Here is an 11,135-nt window from a genome sequence, read left to right as displayed (position 1 = left end):
AATCGATATGGCTGCAAAATCGATAGAAAATACGATAATATCTCTTATTATTTTTTCTTTTGGTCACACTCGTTTTAACAGCTGACTGTATCAATAAATAGCCATTTTTTAATTTTTGGTTTGTTTTCCATCGATTTTCGGAATTCGACGTGCATCATACGGAATATGAACAAGCGACGCAACAAGGAGCGTGAACTGGAACAACAACAACGCAACGGTCAGGAGGGAGACACTAAAATGAACGACCGCAACTTATCCAAAACGAAGAATATTAAGCAAAGGGCGACCCGCGATTCCTCTAGCTTATCAGATTCCTCCAATGAAAGCAACAAATCCAATCACAGCTCCCTGTCGCCTAACAGAAAGCAGCCGGCGATCGGTAAGCGACAAAGGGACTCTTCTGATTCGCAGGAGAAACGCCCCAAGCAGTTAACAAAGCCGTCGGAGGACGTACATGAACAGCGCTCTAAGTGGGACAGTCCGGAACGCAGCAGCTCCCATCGCAACAGTACAAGGCAGCGCCGGAACAGCCGGAGTCGCTCAAGGGAACGTAGCGAGAGAGAACGGGATAGGGATCGTGAGCGAAACCGCGAGCAGGACTGTAACATGCAATCTAGCAAAGAACGCTGGCACAGTTCGTCTGCTCAGCGGCATCGTTCAAGGAGCAACGAACGCAAAAATAGGGAGCGCGATCACCAGCGGAGGTCTACAGAAAGGCGCCCGGTTCGGTAGGTTTTCCTAAATCTTCTGTGCTAAAACTTGTAATCAGTAAAAACTCATTCCGTATTATGATGCCATATCCCTGCAATATTTTTTTGCATCAATATCGAATTTGATTCGTTTTACACAAACGGATTTTACCATAATTCCAATTAAATCTGTAACTAGCTTAACTTAGGTACTATTTATACTTTTATTCTGCTCAGTTATACTTAATCTAAAATGCTATTAAATTATTTTAATTAGTAAGGCTTGCGTTAGATTTAAAGAAAAATCTTTTTAAATTAGTTAAATTTAAAGGCAGTGTAGCAAAAATATTTATCCAACTCTTGAATGGCTAATATATTTCTTATTATTATTATACTTATTCGCAGCCGTAGTCAAAGTCCACGAGATCGGTACCACCACGGCGGGCGGGATCTTGACCAGAGACGCCAACGAAATCAGCGTCGCGACAATAGCAACAAGAATGAGGATGATCACTACGTCTGGGGAAAGGAAGTCGACGATAAAGTTCCAGGCGAGAACGACGTGCCGGTGGACAAGGAAAAGCCCAACTTCGGATTAAGTGGCGCGTTAACAGAAGACACTAATAAGTTAAACGGTGTGGTGGTTAAATACTCAGAGCCTCCGGAGGCACGTAAGCCCAAACGACGCTGGAGATTGTACCCGTTCAAGGGCGAAACAGCATTGCCGACGCTGCACATTCATCGGCAGAGTTGCTTTCTGGTTGGACGCGATCGAAAAGTGGTCGATCTGGCAGTGGATCATCCTAGTTGCTCCAAACAACACGCCGCCCTGCAATATCGACTGGTGCCCTTCGAGCGGGAAGATGGTAGTCACGGAAAACGCGTGCGATTGTACCTTATCGATCTGGATTCGGCAAACGGAACGTTTCTCAACAACAAGAAGATCGATGCCAGGAAGTACTACGAGCTAATAGAGAAGGACGTCATCAAGTTCGGATTTAGTTCGCGCGAGTATGTTCTGCTCCACGAAAACAGTAAAGAGGACGAGGAGGACGATGATGTGCATATAAAGGATGAGCCGCAGGATGCACCTGTGGAAGTGGCGAATCCCTAGATAACATACGTGTTATAATGGTTTAATATGTTTACTCCGAACCCAAGTTTATGTATCGCGTTTTGTACCCCCAAACCTTCGGCGAAAGATATGTAAAAAATCTGCTATGGAACACGGCTATGAGTGTTCACTCCCAACACAATAATAAATTCTCACACACATCTTTCTTGTTTCGATGAAGCTCCATAAGGTCAGGCGGAAAGTGCTGACAACGAACATTTTCCGGCGAGCTATATCTCAAAAGTTTCAGCTTTCATTTGATTGTTAACACGATGCGATGGCAGTTGGCAATTATGTGGCTTTTCGCCTCGGCGTTTGCAGCACCTGTCATAAAGTGGCGCCGCCAAATAGTGACGCCGAAGCACTTGATGGCACCACCTTTGTTACCCATCGCACAGGACAAAGTTGTGGTCACCCCGCAGAAGCTTAGAGAAGTGGCTGACTTGAAGGCCATGATTCAAAAGGCCGTCGATGAGAACACTTCCGTGGTGTCCGCTGCACCATCAAAGGTGAGTCATCAAAGTATCATCAGAACTTCATTTTATTTTAACATAGACGGTCTGTACGAAGATTTAAATAGACTTTTTCATGAAACAATAATAAGTCTTATACTACAAACAATTACAGACTTAAAAAAATCAACGAATACTTATGTGGACTAATTGAGTATCGAATTATAAACGCCGCGAATGCGATATTTACCGCTAATACCCCACAAAAAGTTTGTGGGAACTAGAAATGTCTAGCTCTTATTGTTTCCAAGATTTCGACGATCTAATACAAAGAAACAAACACTCGATTTTTGAACCGTCATTATGTTGGTCATCCTGTTTCTAGATTTTTTATATTTACTGATTGTCTAATTGTATCATTACCACGCTTTACCAGGATTTTCTAGCAACACTGGGTGGAAATTGGGGAACACCTTTATCCTTGCCTCCTTCCTGGACTGCGCCAGCCTTTAATCTTAAGTTTTCTTGGCATGGATTTGGCTAACAACATGCATCAAATTTGATCAAATTCGTAGCTCATACTCGTAGTATAAGTCAACATTAATCGAAGAGGTGCGGAAATCGCATAAGCTTCGAGCCGCGCCTTTTAAGGAACTGCAAGACGAGAGATCAAATGCGACCTCTGATTAATAATTAAACAAGAGTCAAGCAGTGACTAGCATTTGTAAGCTTTTATTCTTCGTCCAATCGACATCAAATCGGGGAGAAACTACGGAACGGAATGGTCTAGCGAATCTTTTATGTCATGAATTGATAATGAATGTTTGTCCTGTACAAAATCATCTTAAATAACTACATAATAATTTTAGTTATATATATAAGGTACCGTGAACAACAAAAAAGCTCTAAAATATGTTTAACATTATTTAATAAATCTGTGTTTCTACGTGGAATCGCAACTGAAAATAATTTACATTTCATAGGTTAATGGAGACAACAACAATATATGTTGTATAACTAGGACATGTTCATTCCAATATATCAATATACATACATATACGTATGGTTAAAGCTTATATAGTAGCTAAATATATTTTAGGTGTTGACGCACAATACATCATTTTCTAATTTTTTCTAATGCGGCTTTATAAGTTTTGTTCCCATTGCAGTGAAAAAACAAAATCTAACAAATTACAAGCACATAACTTATAATTGATATCTACGATTGCTGCCCAGCACTTTGTGATTTACCTTTTTTACTGTACTAATAACAAAGATTTGGTTATTTATTTCGTGCTCATTAAACAATAATTTCTGAAAAATTTAACAGATTTTAAGTCCTCAGCATATTGACTAGTATTAAAAGGAAAAAAAAACAATTTCAATTTCAATTGGAATTCAATTGGAAAATGTAAATGTGTAGGAGTGTTGTTTGTGAGCATAATTTCCAGATTATCATTGTTAGGTTCCCTCTGCCTAGCTCCAAAATAGATTTGATTACAAAGGACTTTCAGGTTTCACTTTGAAGTGCATAATTCAAAGTCATTTTAGGCAAACGAATGGAATGTTCTCATAAATTATTGGCTTAATTACAGTGCTGGGCGCTGAAACAATGCAAACTCAATACAATTAAATTGGTTGAAGTACGTTAGAAGTAAGACGTTCAGGTGCAGCTTTGTTTTACTTAAATGTATAAATCTGCTTAAATAATGAACGTGATAAGGCTGCGAAGTTTAGAAAAATATTGATTCCGTGCCCTGCAGATGATGAAGACTGGCCTCAGTCCGTCAACAATAATACTAAATACGAAACTAATATGGCTCACTACATGCTAACACAACAGGGGGCTAGGCTAGTCTCAAGGTTGCACGACGTTTTAAAATATTCGTAAGTAAGCAAAATTCAACTCAAGCAGCAGGGACATTTAAAGCAAATCCGATTGTCCCTGTTGTTCAAATGGCAATGTTGCGTATATGGTTGTTACTTCTTAACCAGGCGGCTGGAGGTGCTCTTGTGACTGCTCAGGTTTCTGCGGATGATGCTTCGGCTGCTGATGGAGATGTTCGGAATTTGCGTGGGATCATACATAGGGTTCATAGGGTATTTAGATCTTATCTAACCTCATCGATGTCCTCGCCTTCCGAAGAGCTGCGGATAGTATTGTATTGTGAGTTGCGGCTGCGCAGCATACGCAGGAAACTGCCCACGGCAAAAATAGTACGGCGGTGCCGATGAAATATTCCCTGGTATAAGGCCTCTCGTAATGTCTTCCTGTCCTCTAAATCCACCGATGACGTTATCGACGTTTGATGCGGCAATCGTGCTGGAAACACAAAATAATATATAAAAGACAATTCATAATAGGGTGAGCGAGAAATAAACCGTAAACAGAAAGCAATCGAAATAATGAATTAGTGCGATAAGAAGAGCTCCACAAGGAGAATTATTCTAGAAGTAAGGTCAGATTTCTGGCGCAAGCATTTGACGTACATATGGGAATAAACAAAAAAAATGCAAGAGCAATAGCCTGATAAGGTACCTATTTTCAAAGAAATTTTATAACTAAGCCTTAATTTTGTAAAAATATAAAAAAGTATATATATTAAAGATGACGACGAATTATTAAAGAATACACAATTTGGTATTGATATGTTAATACTCGTGCTATATAACGAATTCGTGGTGAAGAACATAAAGGACCCCAATGAAATATAGCTTAATTCAAGCAGACATTTATAATTTCCACTTTATATATATATATACTTTTTATGGTCTGCTTGTAACAACAAGAGAACACTGTAGTCTAGCCACTTCAGCAGGTGGGAGTGGGAATGATACAATTCAGTTTTCGGCATATAGAAATGGTGATAATGGCATATATACTTTATATGGTCGGAAACACTTTCTTCTACTAGTGACATACTTTTCAACGAATCTAGTATGCATAGATTGTATATGTATACAATCATACGTACTCCTTATTTGAGTTTTTTTTTGCCTCGAAATACAAATGTCAAAAAACAATCACACTTTATAATTAATTGATGTAATACTTAAATTGGTATACTAACCAGCTATAGGTGACTTGGGCGATTTAAGTGAGTATTCGTCGAGGTTCTTGCCGCCAAGATCTAGTTTGAGCATCTTCTTCGTTAACTGTTGGGTGACCGCCTCTATGTTACTGGTCCTTTCTATCTTGATATCCACGTTTCGCTGGCTGACGGCACTCTTGGTGGGAATGGCATCCATTGACCCCGTCGATTCCGTCGTTGTCGTTGCTTCGGCCGCATCAGTCATGTTGTTGTTCTTGATGTTATCAATGTCGCTTGTGTTGATTTTTACCTTTTTTTGAAAAAGGTTCTTTTGAGTATTCCTTGACGGTTGCTGGCGGGAAACACTGTCATCTAGCGCCTCTTGTTCCGCCCTTGTTGTTGTGGTGTGCTTATCAGTATAATTGTTATTAACCACAGCAGTGTCTGGTGTAGAACCTACAAATGATGGAGACACTGGGGAACCACTACTTTCGTTGACCCCGCTTCTGCTACTGTTGCTTTCAACGACGTCGGCAGCGACAACAGCAACAACCATTGTTCGGAAGCGCGAGCGTCGCTAATTTTTATTTGTTTTCTGTTTTTTGTACTAAGCATATAAACGATGTCCGCTGACGTGCGCGCGCTTTTGAAATCTGTTCGGTTCTGCTGTCGGTTTTGCTATAGTTTTTTTGTTCTTTTTGATTTAATGCGATTTTATTCGATTAAATTGTCGATTGTTTTTATATATATTGATTCTATGTCGCTTTCAGATCAAGGTTCGGTGGTCTATCTTCATTGGGCATTTTCATTGTAAAAATGTCGAAGCTGGTGCTATGCGGCGCCACCTGTTGAGCGGTGCAGTCAGTGACCGTAATCTGGGGCAAGGTCAGTATCAGTTGCTGCCTGCGACAACTGTCCTCCCCAGTACTCAGGTAGCTTAGATTGTCGATGATCTCATAGAGACGTCGTTGGTCACCGGATGTGTGTGGGACTTGGACAGCAGCTTGGATCGTTGCTGCAGTCAGTGTGTGTTCTATAGTTCTTTCTCCTTCTGCTCCTGTTGGTTCATCCAATTCTGAAGTTGTACAATCCAAGTCACTATAATCACACATGCTAGTAAGCTGATAAGCTGCGTTCGATTTCAGCTCTGAGTTCAAGTCCGAATTCTCATCCGAACTTTGCACTTTTTCCAGATCCTCTCGCTTTACTGTTCTTATGTTCACCCAAATACCGTGGTCGCCTGCTTTCTTCTTGGCCTTGCGTGGCAAACGCTTGAGCAACGTCACCAGTCGACTGGCCTTTTCTTGAGCCGGACTCTCGTTACGCTGCACTTCGTCAAAGGGTAAACCCGTCGCTGGCCTTATTGCATTACGCTTTCTCTGGCCAATCGATTGCAGGTACTTTATATTAGCCTGTAACCCCCGTTCGTAATAGCTGCTGGCCAGTTGCAAATAGCCGTGGAAATTCACCGGAAGTTGCTGTTGTGGGCTTTCCGCGGGACACTTATTAATATTTATCTTATAATTGAGGCGGCCCCAGGCCCTGGTTTGGCTTCCGTGCACGGAGGCCACCTGCACCTCATCACTGGGTCCAATTTGGCTCTCCCTTCTCCATGGAATCCTGTTGACCAGGTGGCGTAGCTGCTCGCAACTATGAGCACTTCTAATCCGACGCACTGCGTCGTTGTAAGTCTCGTCAGACAATTTACCAGACCACACTGGACGTTGGCTGCGAGACGAATAGGTAGTATCGTCGGATCTGCAATTAGTGAAAGCACCAATTAGTCATGAGCGGAAAATAGAATGGAACCAAACAAAACATTAATTAGAATGGCAAGTGAAAACACGACAAAGTTCCCCGACTATCAGATACCCGTTACTCAGCTAGTAATAATGCGAACGCAAAATTTCATCATTTTACTGGGATATCGATAAATATTGCGGAATACAATGAGAAAAAAATTAAAAATTTTTTAAAAGTGTTGTCCGTTTTGCCGTTTTGAGCGTTTTGTAGGTGAAAGGTGGGGCGCGGACAAAGTGTTTTTGGTGTAACGATAAAATTGGCAAAATAAACAATAAAAAGAAGAAAAATCAAAACATTTGGGAGGTTTGTGAGCGTTAGAATGGCCGTGGCAAAAAGAATTTTGTCAAATCGATAGAAAATTAACAAAACTTATAACAATATGAAAAATTAACAAAATATTTTTTAAGTGTGGGCGTGGCACTTATGGGCGGTTTGTGAGCGAAAATGCTTCGTTCTGCGTGTTACATACTTTTCAACGGATCTAGTATACCCTTTCACTCTACGATTAACGTGTGTAAAAATTAATCTCAGTGAGTAAAATTGATTTTATATGGTGTGATGTAATTTTTATACCCGTTACTAGATTCGTTGAAAAGTATGTAGCAGGCAGAAGAAATCGTTTCCATATAAGGTATACATTCTTGATCATGATCAATGTTTTGATTTTTCTTCGTTTTATTGCTGGTCTTGCCAATTTCAATCGGTATTGGCCACGGGTGGAGGGGCGTGGGACACCTACAAAACGCTAAAACGGTCACGCCCACACTCTTGATAAATTTTTAAATATTTTCTCATATTATTTATCTTTATCCCAGATATCCTACAGCATTCTCTCATGTTTTTAATATTCACTCTTTCACCTTCTGCTATAGTTATGATTGGACTACCAAAAAAGATTTAAATTTTTTCGTGTTGCTTGGTATATAACATTAGGACCTAGATCGACTGTGAGCAGGTAGATAACTCCGTGCAAATGCAGTTGCCAGAAACGCAAACAATTTGGATGAATTGAGTTTGAAGAACAAGAATATGGCAAAAAGCTTGTATAAAGGTGGAAAGAAAGAAATGAGAGAGACCGGAGAGCGAAAAGACAAGAGTACAGAGAGCGTTTACGTGCCAGTCGCAAGGTAGTAACGGTCCAATGTTAAAATTTCAGCGGGACAAACAGTAAAACCAAAGACAATAGACACTTAGACCTGGAGAATAGAGATATCAGAAATTAACGTTACAAGGAGGCCTGTAAAAGCAGGTCAATCGCTGGAAGCGACACAGTCATCGAGAAACTGAACGCATGCGAACGATGTGCAGTAAGTAAAAGTCAAGGGAGATACGGCTGTGAACTTCGACAAGGGATAAAATTGCTTTATCGAGACGTTCGGGCCAAAGAAATAGTTACAATATATTGTGGGGTTGGAAACGGCGTGATTACCAATAGAGAATGCTATAATCGATTGCCTTCAATACTAGATACCCGCACAAAACGGCAAATACATATTCATATATTCTGTGCCGAATGAACAAAATTGTTGATATAATATTTTCTCATTCGAATGCAAATTCACATCAGCCCTTATTATAGGTATATTGTACTCCCAAAGTAAACGATTCCTTAAAAGGTAGGAAGATAACAGGTATAGGTGGCAGGTAACAGGCAGGAGTAAGCGTAGCCGCCGCAATGAAGTATATTAATTATTGATTAGGATCACGTTCTCTCTTGTATTTATCGCATTGGGAGGTATTTGTGATTAATTTGCTTAATATGTTATTTTAGAGTTTCTTTGTTTGCTTTGTTTTTCCATTTTTATGGCAGGGGTACCTCCAGGGGAGTAAATCTCTCAACAGCTAAAATAAGCTATAAGGTATTGGTATTGGCTTAAAGAGTGTTGACACCATAAACAACCTGCCATCAGCTGGAATGAAGACGTGTGAAACATATTGAGTGAAATCACTAGCGTTAGACATGCGGAAGCCATATCTACGTAAATTAAGCTGTATGATTTTTTCAACATGTTTATGGTAGTAACTATCAAATTTTCAGTTGGCTATATCCACCCATAATTAAAACACCACCAAACCTGGGGAAGTAATGCACATGAGTTGGCCACACATCGCGGAACTGCACATATCCTGACGCTAATAAAGCAGGCTCCCGAGATTTTTTCACCCAGGGTATCCTCTTTCGTCGCCGATGGCTTGCATTTCGGGATACACATCCAGATCCAAGCTGCTGCTGCAAATGGCATTGTAACTTGTAATCCCTATAGTGGTTAGCTACTTCGTGACAAAAGAGATCCGGCCAAAAACACTTTGTATTGTACTCTCTTTTCATGGTCATTCGTGAAAAATACTGGCTTCCACTGCCCAGAGCAACGCCTTCTACAACCAGGCCGACAGAGGAGCACATGCCTCAGGCCCTTGGACAATTTTACGGCATCAAGCCAAAAGATATAATAGACCGTTAGCACGCTTCAAGCCAACTTGCTCGTCGGAGCCAACAAGGTAAACTGCGTGGGTTGACATTGATGGCTTCTCCTCGTCGCTTTTGTTTCGGGATATAATTGAACATTTATTGAACAGTCGAACAATACAATTTATGTTAGCAACAGCAGTTTGCGGTTATTTGTTATCACGTCAGGTCGCGATTTGTTTTTGTTTGTTCGACGACGGATTGGAGTTGAAAATGAACTAAAAGCTGAATTGTTGGGTTACTGAACTGTATTTATTAATACCCTCTAAAAAATAAAAATAACCATTTAAATATGTATAACCACTAAAATAATTTTGGTACACAATAAAGGTTCTGAAAAAACGATAATCACGAATATATGTTTAACCTGGATTATCAAGACATTGCCACTAATGTACTAGTCTGTGAATAAAAATTCAGGGTACGACAAATTTAATTGAAAAGATCCCGACAAACACACCCAACCATACCCACTTTCACATGCATTGCCCCCATTCACTTCCACATTCACTTCCACACCCAACAATCTAAAGACACTTAGGCTTAGTGGGCGTGGACCACCCTCAATAGAAAAATTACCAACGTTCATGTCGTTAACCATTGTAACTGGAACATCTTGCATATAACAACCCCTTTATTAGAAGCCAATCTGTCCAATTTGCATATCTCGTCTCACGATAAACAACAATAAAATATGACACAGAACGAACTATGTCAAAAATCGTTAATAGAGTTGTTGGATAGATCCAGAGTTATACAATCTAGGAGCAAGAACTCGCAAGCCGTCGAAAGACACTATGTAACGATGTCCCAGGGATTATTTAAAAAAAATGTACCACATATTTATAAAGAAAATTCGTAGCATTAAAGGTTCAAAGTGAACTGAGTTATAGTCAAGAGAGAATGCTATAGTCGAGTTCCCCAGATATTCCCCAGATACCCGTTACTCAGGTAGAAGTGTGAACGACATATTTCAATATTTTTTAGAAATAGAAACAAATTTAAAAATTGTTCCAATGTAGGCGTGACAGTTTTGAGTGGTTTGTGGGCGGTAGAGTGTGCGTGTCAAAAAATTTTTGGCAAACTAAAACAGAAAGACCGATAAATCATGAAAAAAAATTTCAGTTTTAGGCGGTTTGTGAGCGTTAGAGTGGTCATGGTACCATTTGGCTAATCTCGACATTCTAGCTATAACGGACCATAAACGCTTTCTTCTACCTGTTACTTATGTACTTTTCAACGAATCTTTTACTCTTTACTCTTTTACCTCTTACTCTACGAGTATTTTGTATCTTTGTATTTTGTATTTCGATGTCGTAGAATTGAACATCTGGTACCATGTTCAGAAATATCTTTATGCTCTTTAGAACTAAGCAGTACGATTTTAAACGAGGATAGTTAACCCTAAAGTGACTGGCAGATGGAAACGATTTGGCCTTATGGGATATACATATACATATATTTGTACAATATTCCTGATTAGGATCACTAGCCGAATTGGTGTGGTAATGAATGTCTGTCCGTATGGACGCTATGATCTCGAAAACTATAAAAGCTTTGAAGTTAAGATAATGTATG

At 39.9% G+C, this 11,135-nt stretch overlaps 4 protein-coding genes and 1 long non-coding RNA gene across 9 annotated transcripts; 3 read left to right on the top strand and 2 right to left on the bottom strand.

The window, feature by feature from the left end:
• Positions 1-65: 65 nt before the first annotated feature.
• LOC6620594 (smad nuclear-interacting protein 1) lies at positions 66-1,964 on the top strand. Its single transcript, XM_032725548.1, has 2 exons — positions 66-728; positions 1,095-1,964. Exons 1-2 carry the CDS (start codon positions 166-168, stop codon positions 1,801-1,803), a joined length of 1,272 nt encoding a protein of 423 aa, XP_032581439.1. The 5' UTR covers positions 66-165; the 3' UTR covers positions 1,804-1,964.
• Positions 1,965-2,054: 90 nt separating this feature from the next.
• LOC6620592 lies at positions 2,055-3,425 on the top strand. Of its 2 annotated transcripts, none has more exons than XM_032725555.1 (2): positions 2,055-2,312; positions 2,692-3,425. In XM_032725555.1, exons 1-2 carry the CDS (start codon positions 2,076-2,078, stop codon positions 2,797-2,799), a joined length of 345 nt encoding a protein of 114 aa, XP_032581446.1. In that variant the 5' UTR covers positions 2,055-2,075; the 3' UTR covers positions 2,800-3,425. The 2 variants fall into 2 exon arrangements, with proteins under 2 accessions (XP_032581446.1, XP_032581447.1); XM_032725556.1 differs by lacking the exon at positions 2,692-3,425 and adding an exon at positions 2,431-2,516.
• Positions 2,327-6,026, bottom strand: LOC6620591. 3 transcript variants are annotated; one of them, XM_032725550.1, is made up of 3 exons: positions 5,327-5,884; positions 4,376-4,578; positions 2,327-2,909 (listed from the first exon to the last, which is right to left on the bottom strand). In XM_032725550.1, exons 1-3 carry the CDS (start codon positions 5,841-5,843, stop codon positions 2,856-2,858), a joined length of 774 nt encoding a protein of 257 aa, XP_032581441.1. In that variant the 5' UTR covers positions 5,844-5,884; the 3' UTR covers positions 2,327-2,855. The 3 variants fall into 3 exon arrangements, with proteins under 3 accessions (XP_032581441.1, XP_032581440.1, XP_002044796.2); XM_032725549.1 differs by lacking the exon at positions 2,327-2,909 and adding an exon at positions 2,972-4,302 and having other exon boundaries at positions 5,327-6,026; XM_002044760.2 differs by lacking the exon at positions 2,327-2,909 and adding an exon at positions 2,972-4,305.
• LOC6620590 lies at positions 5,983-9,901 on the bottom strand. Its single transcript, XM_032725547.1, has 2 exons — positions 9,166-9,901; positions 5,983-7,045 (listed from the first exon to the last, which is right to left on the bottom strand). Exons 1-2 carry the CDS (start codon positions 9,492-9,494, stop codon positions 6,043-6,045), a joined length of 1,332 nt encoding a protein of 443 aa, XP_032581438.1. The 5' UTR covers positions 9,495-9,901; the 3' UTR covers positions 5,983-6,042.
• LOC116802161 lies at positions 7,045-9,905 on the top strand. Of its 2 annotated transcripts, XR_004362532.1 has the most exons (3): positions 7,045-8,397; positions 8,901-9,069; positions 9,129-9,905. It is a non-coding gene; the product is annotated as an uncharacterized LOC116802161 (long non-coding RNA). The 2 variants fall into 2 exon arrangements; XR_004362531.1 differs by having other exon boundaries at positions 7,045-9,069.
• Positions 9,906-11,135: the final 1,230 nt, after the last annotated feature.

This window comes from Drosophila sechellia, chromosome X (assembly GCF_004382195.2).
Source record: "Drosophila sechellia strain sech25 chromosome X, ASM438219v1, whole genome shotgun sequence".
Classification (NCBI taxonomy): domain Eukaryota; kingdom Metazoa; phylum Arthropoda; class Insecta; order Diptera; family Drosophilidae; genus Drosophila; species Drosophila sechellia.
This window is presented reverse-complemented; position numbering and strand designations above follow the sequence as displayed.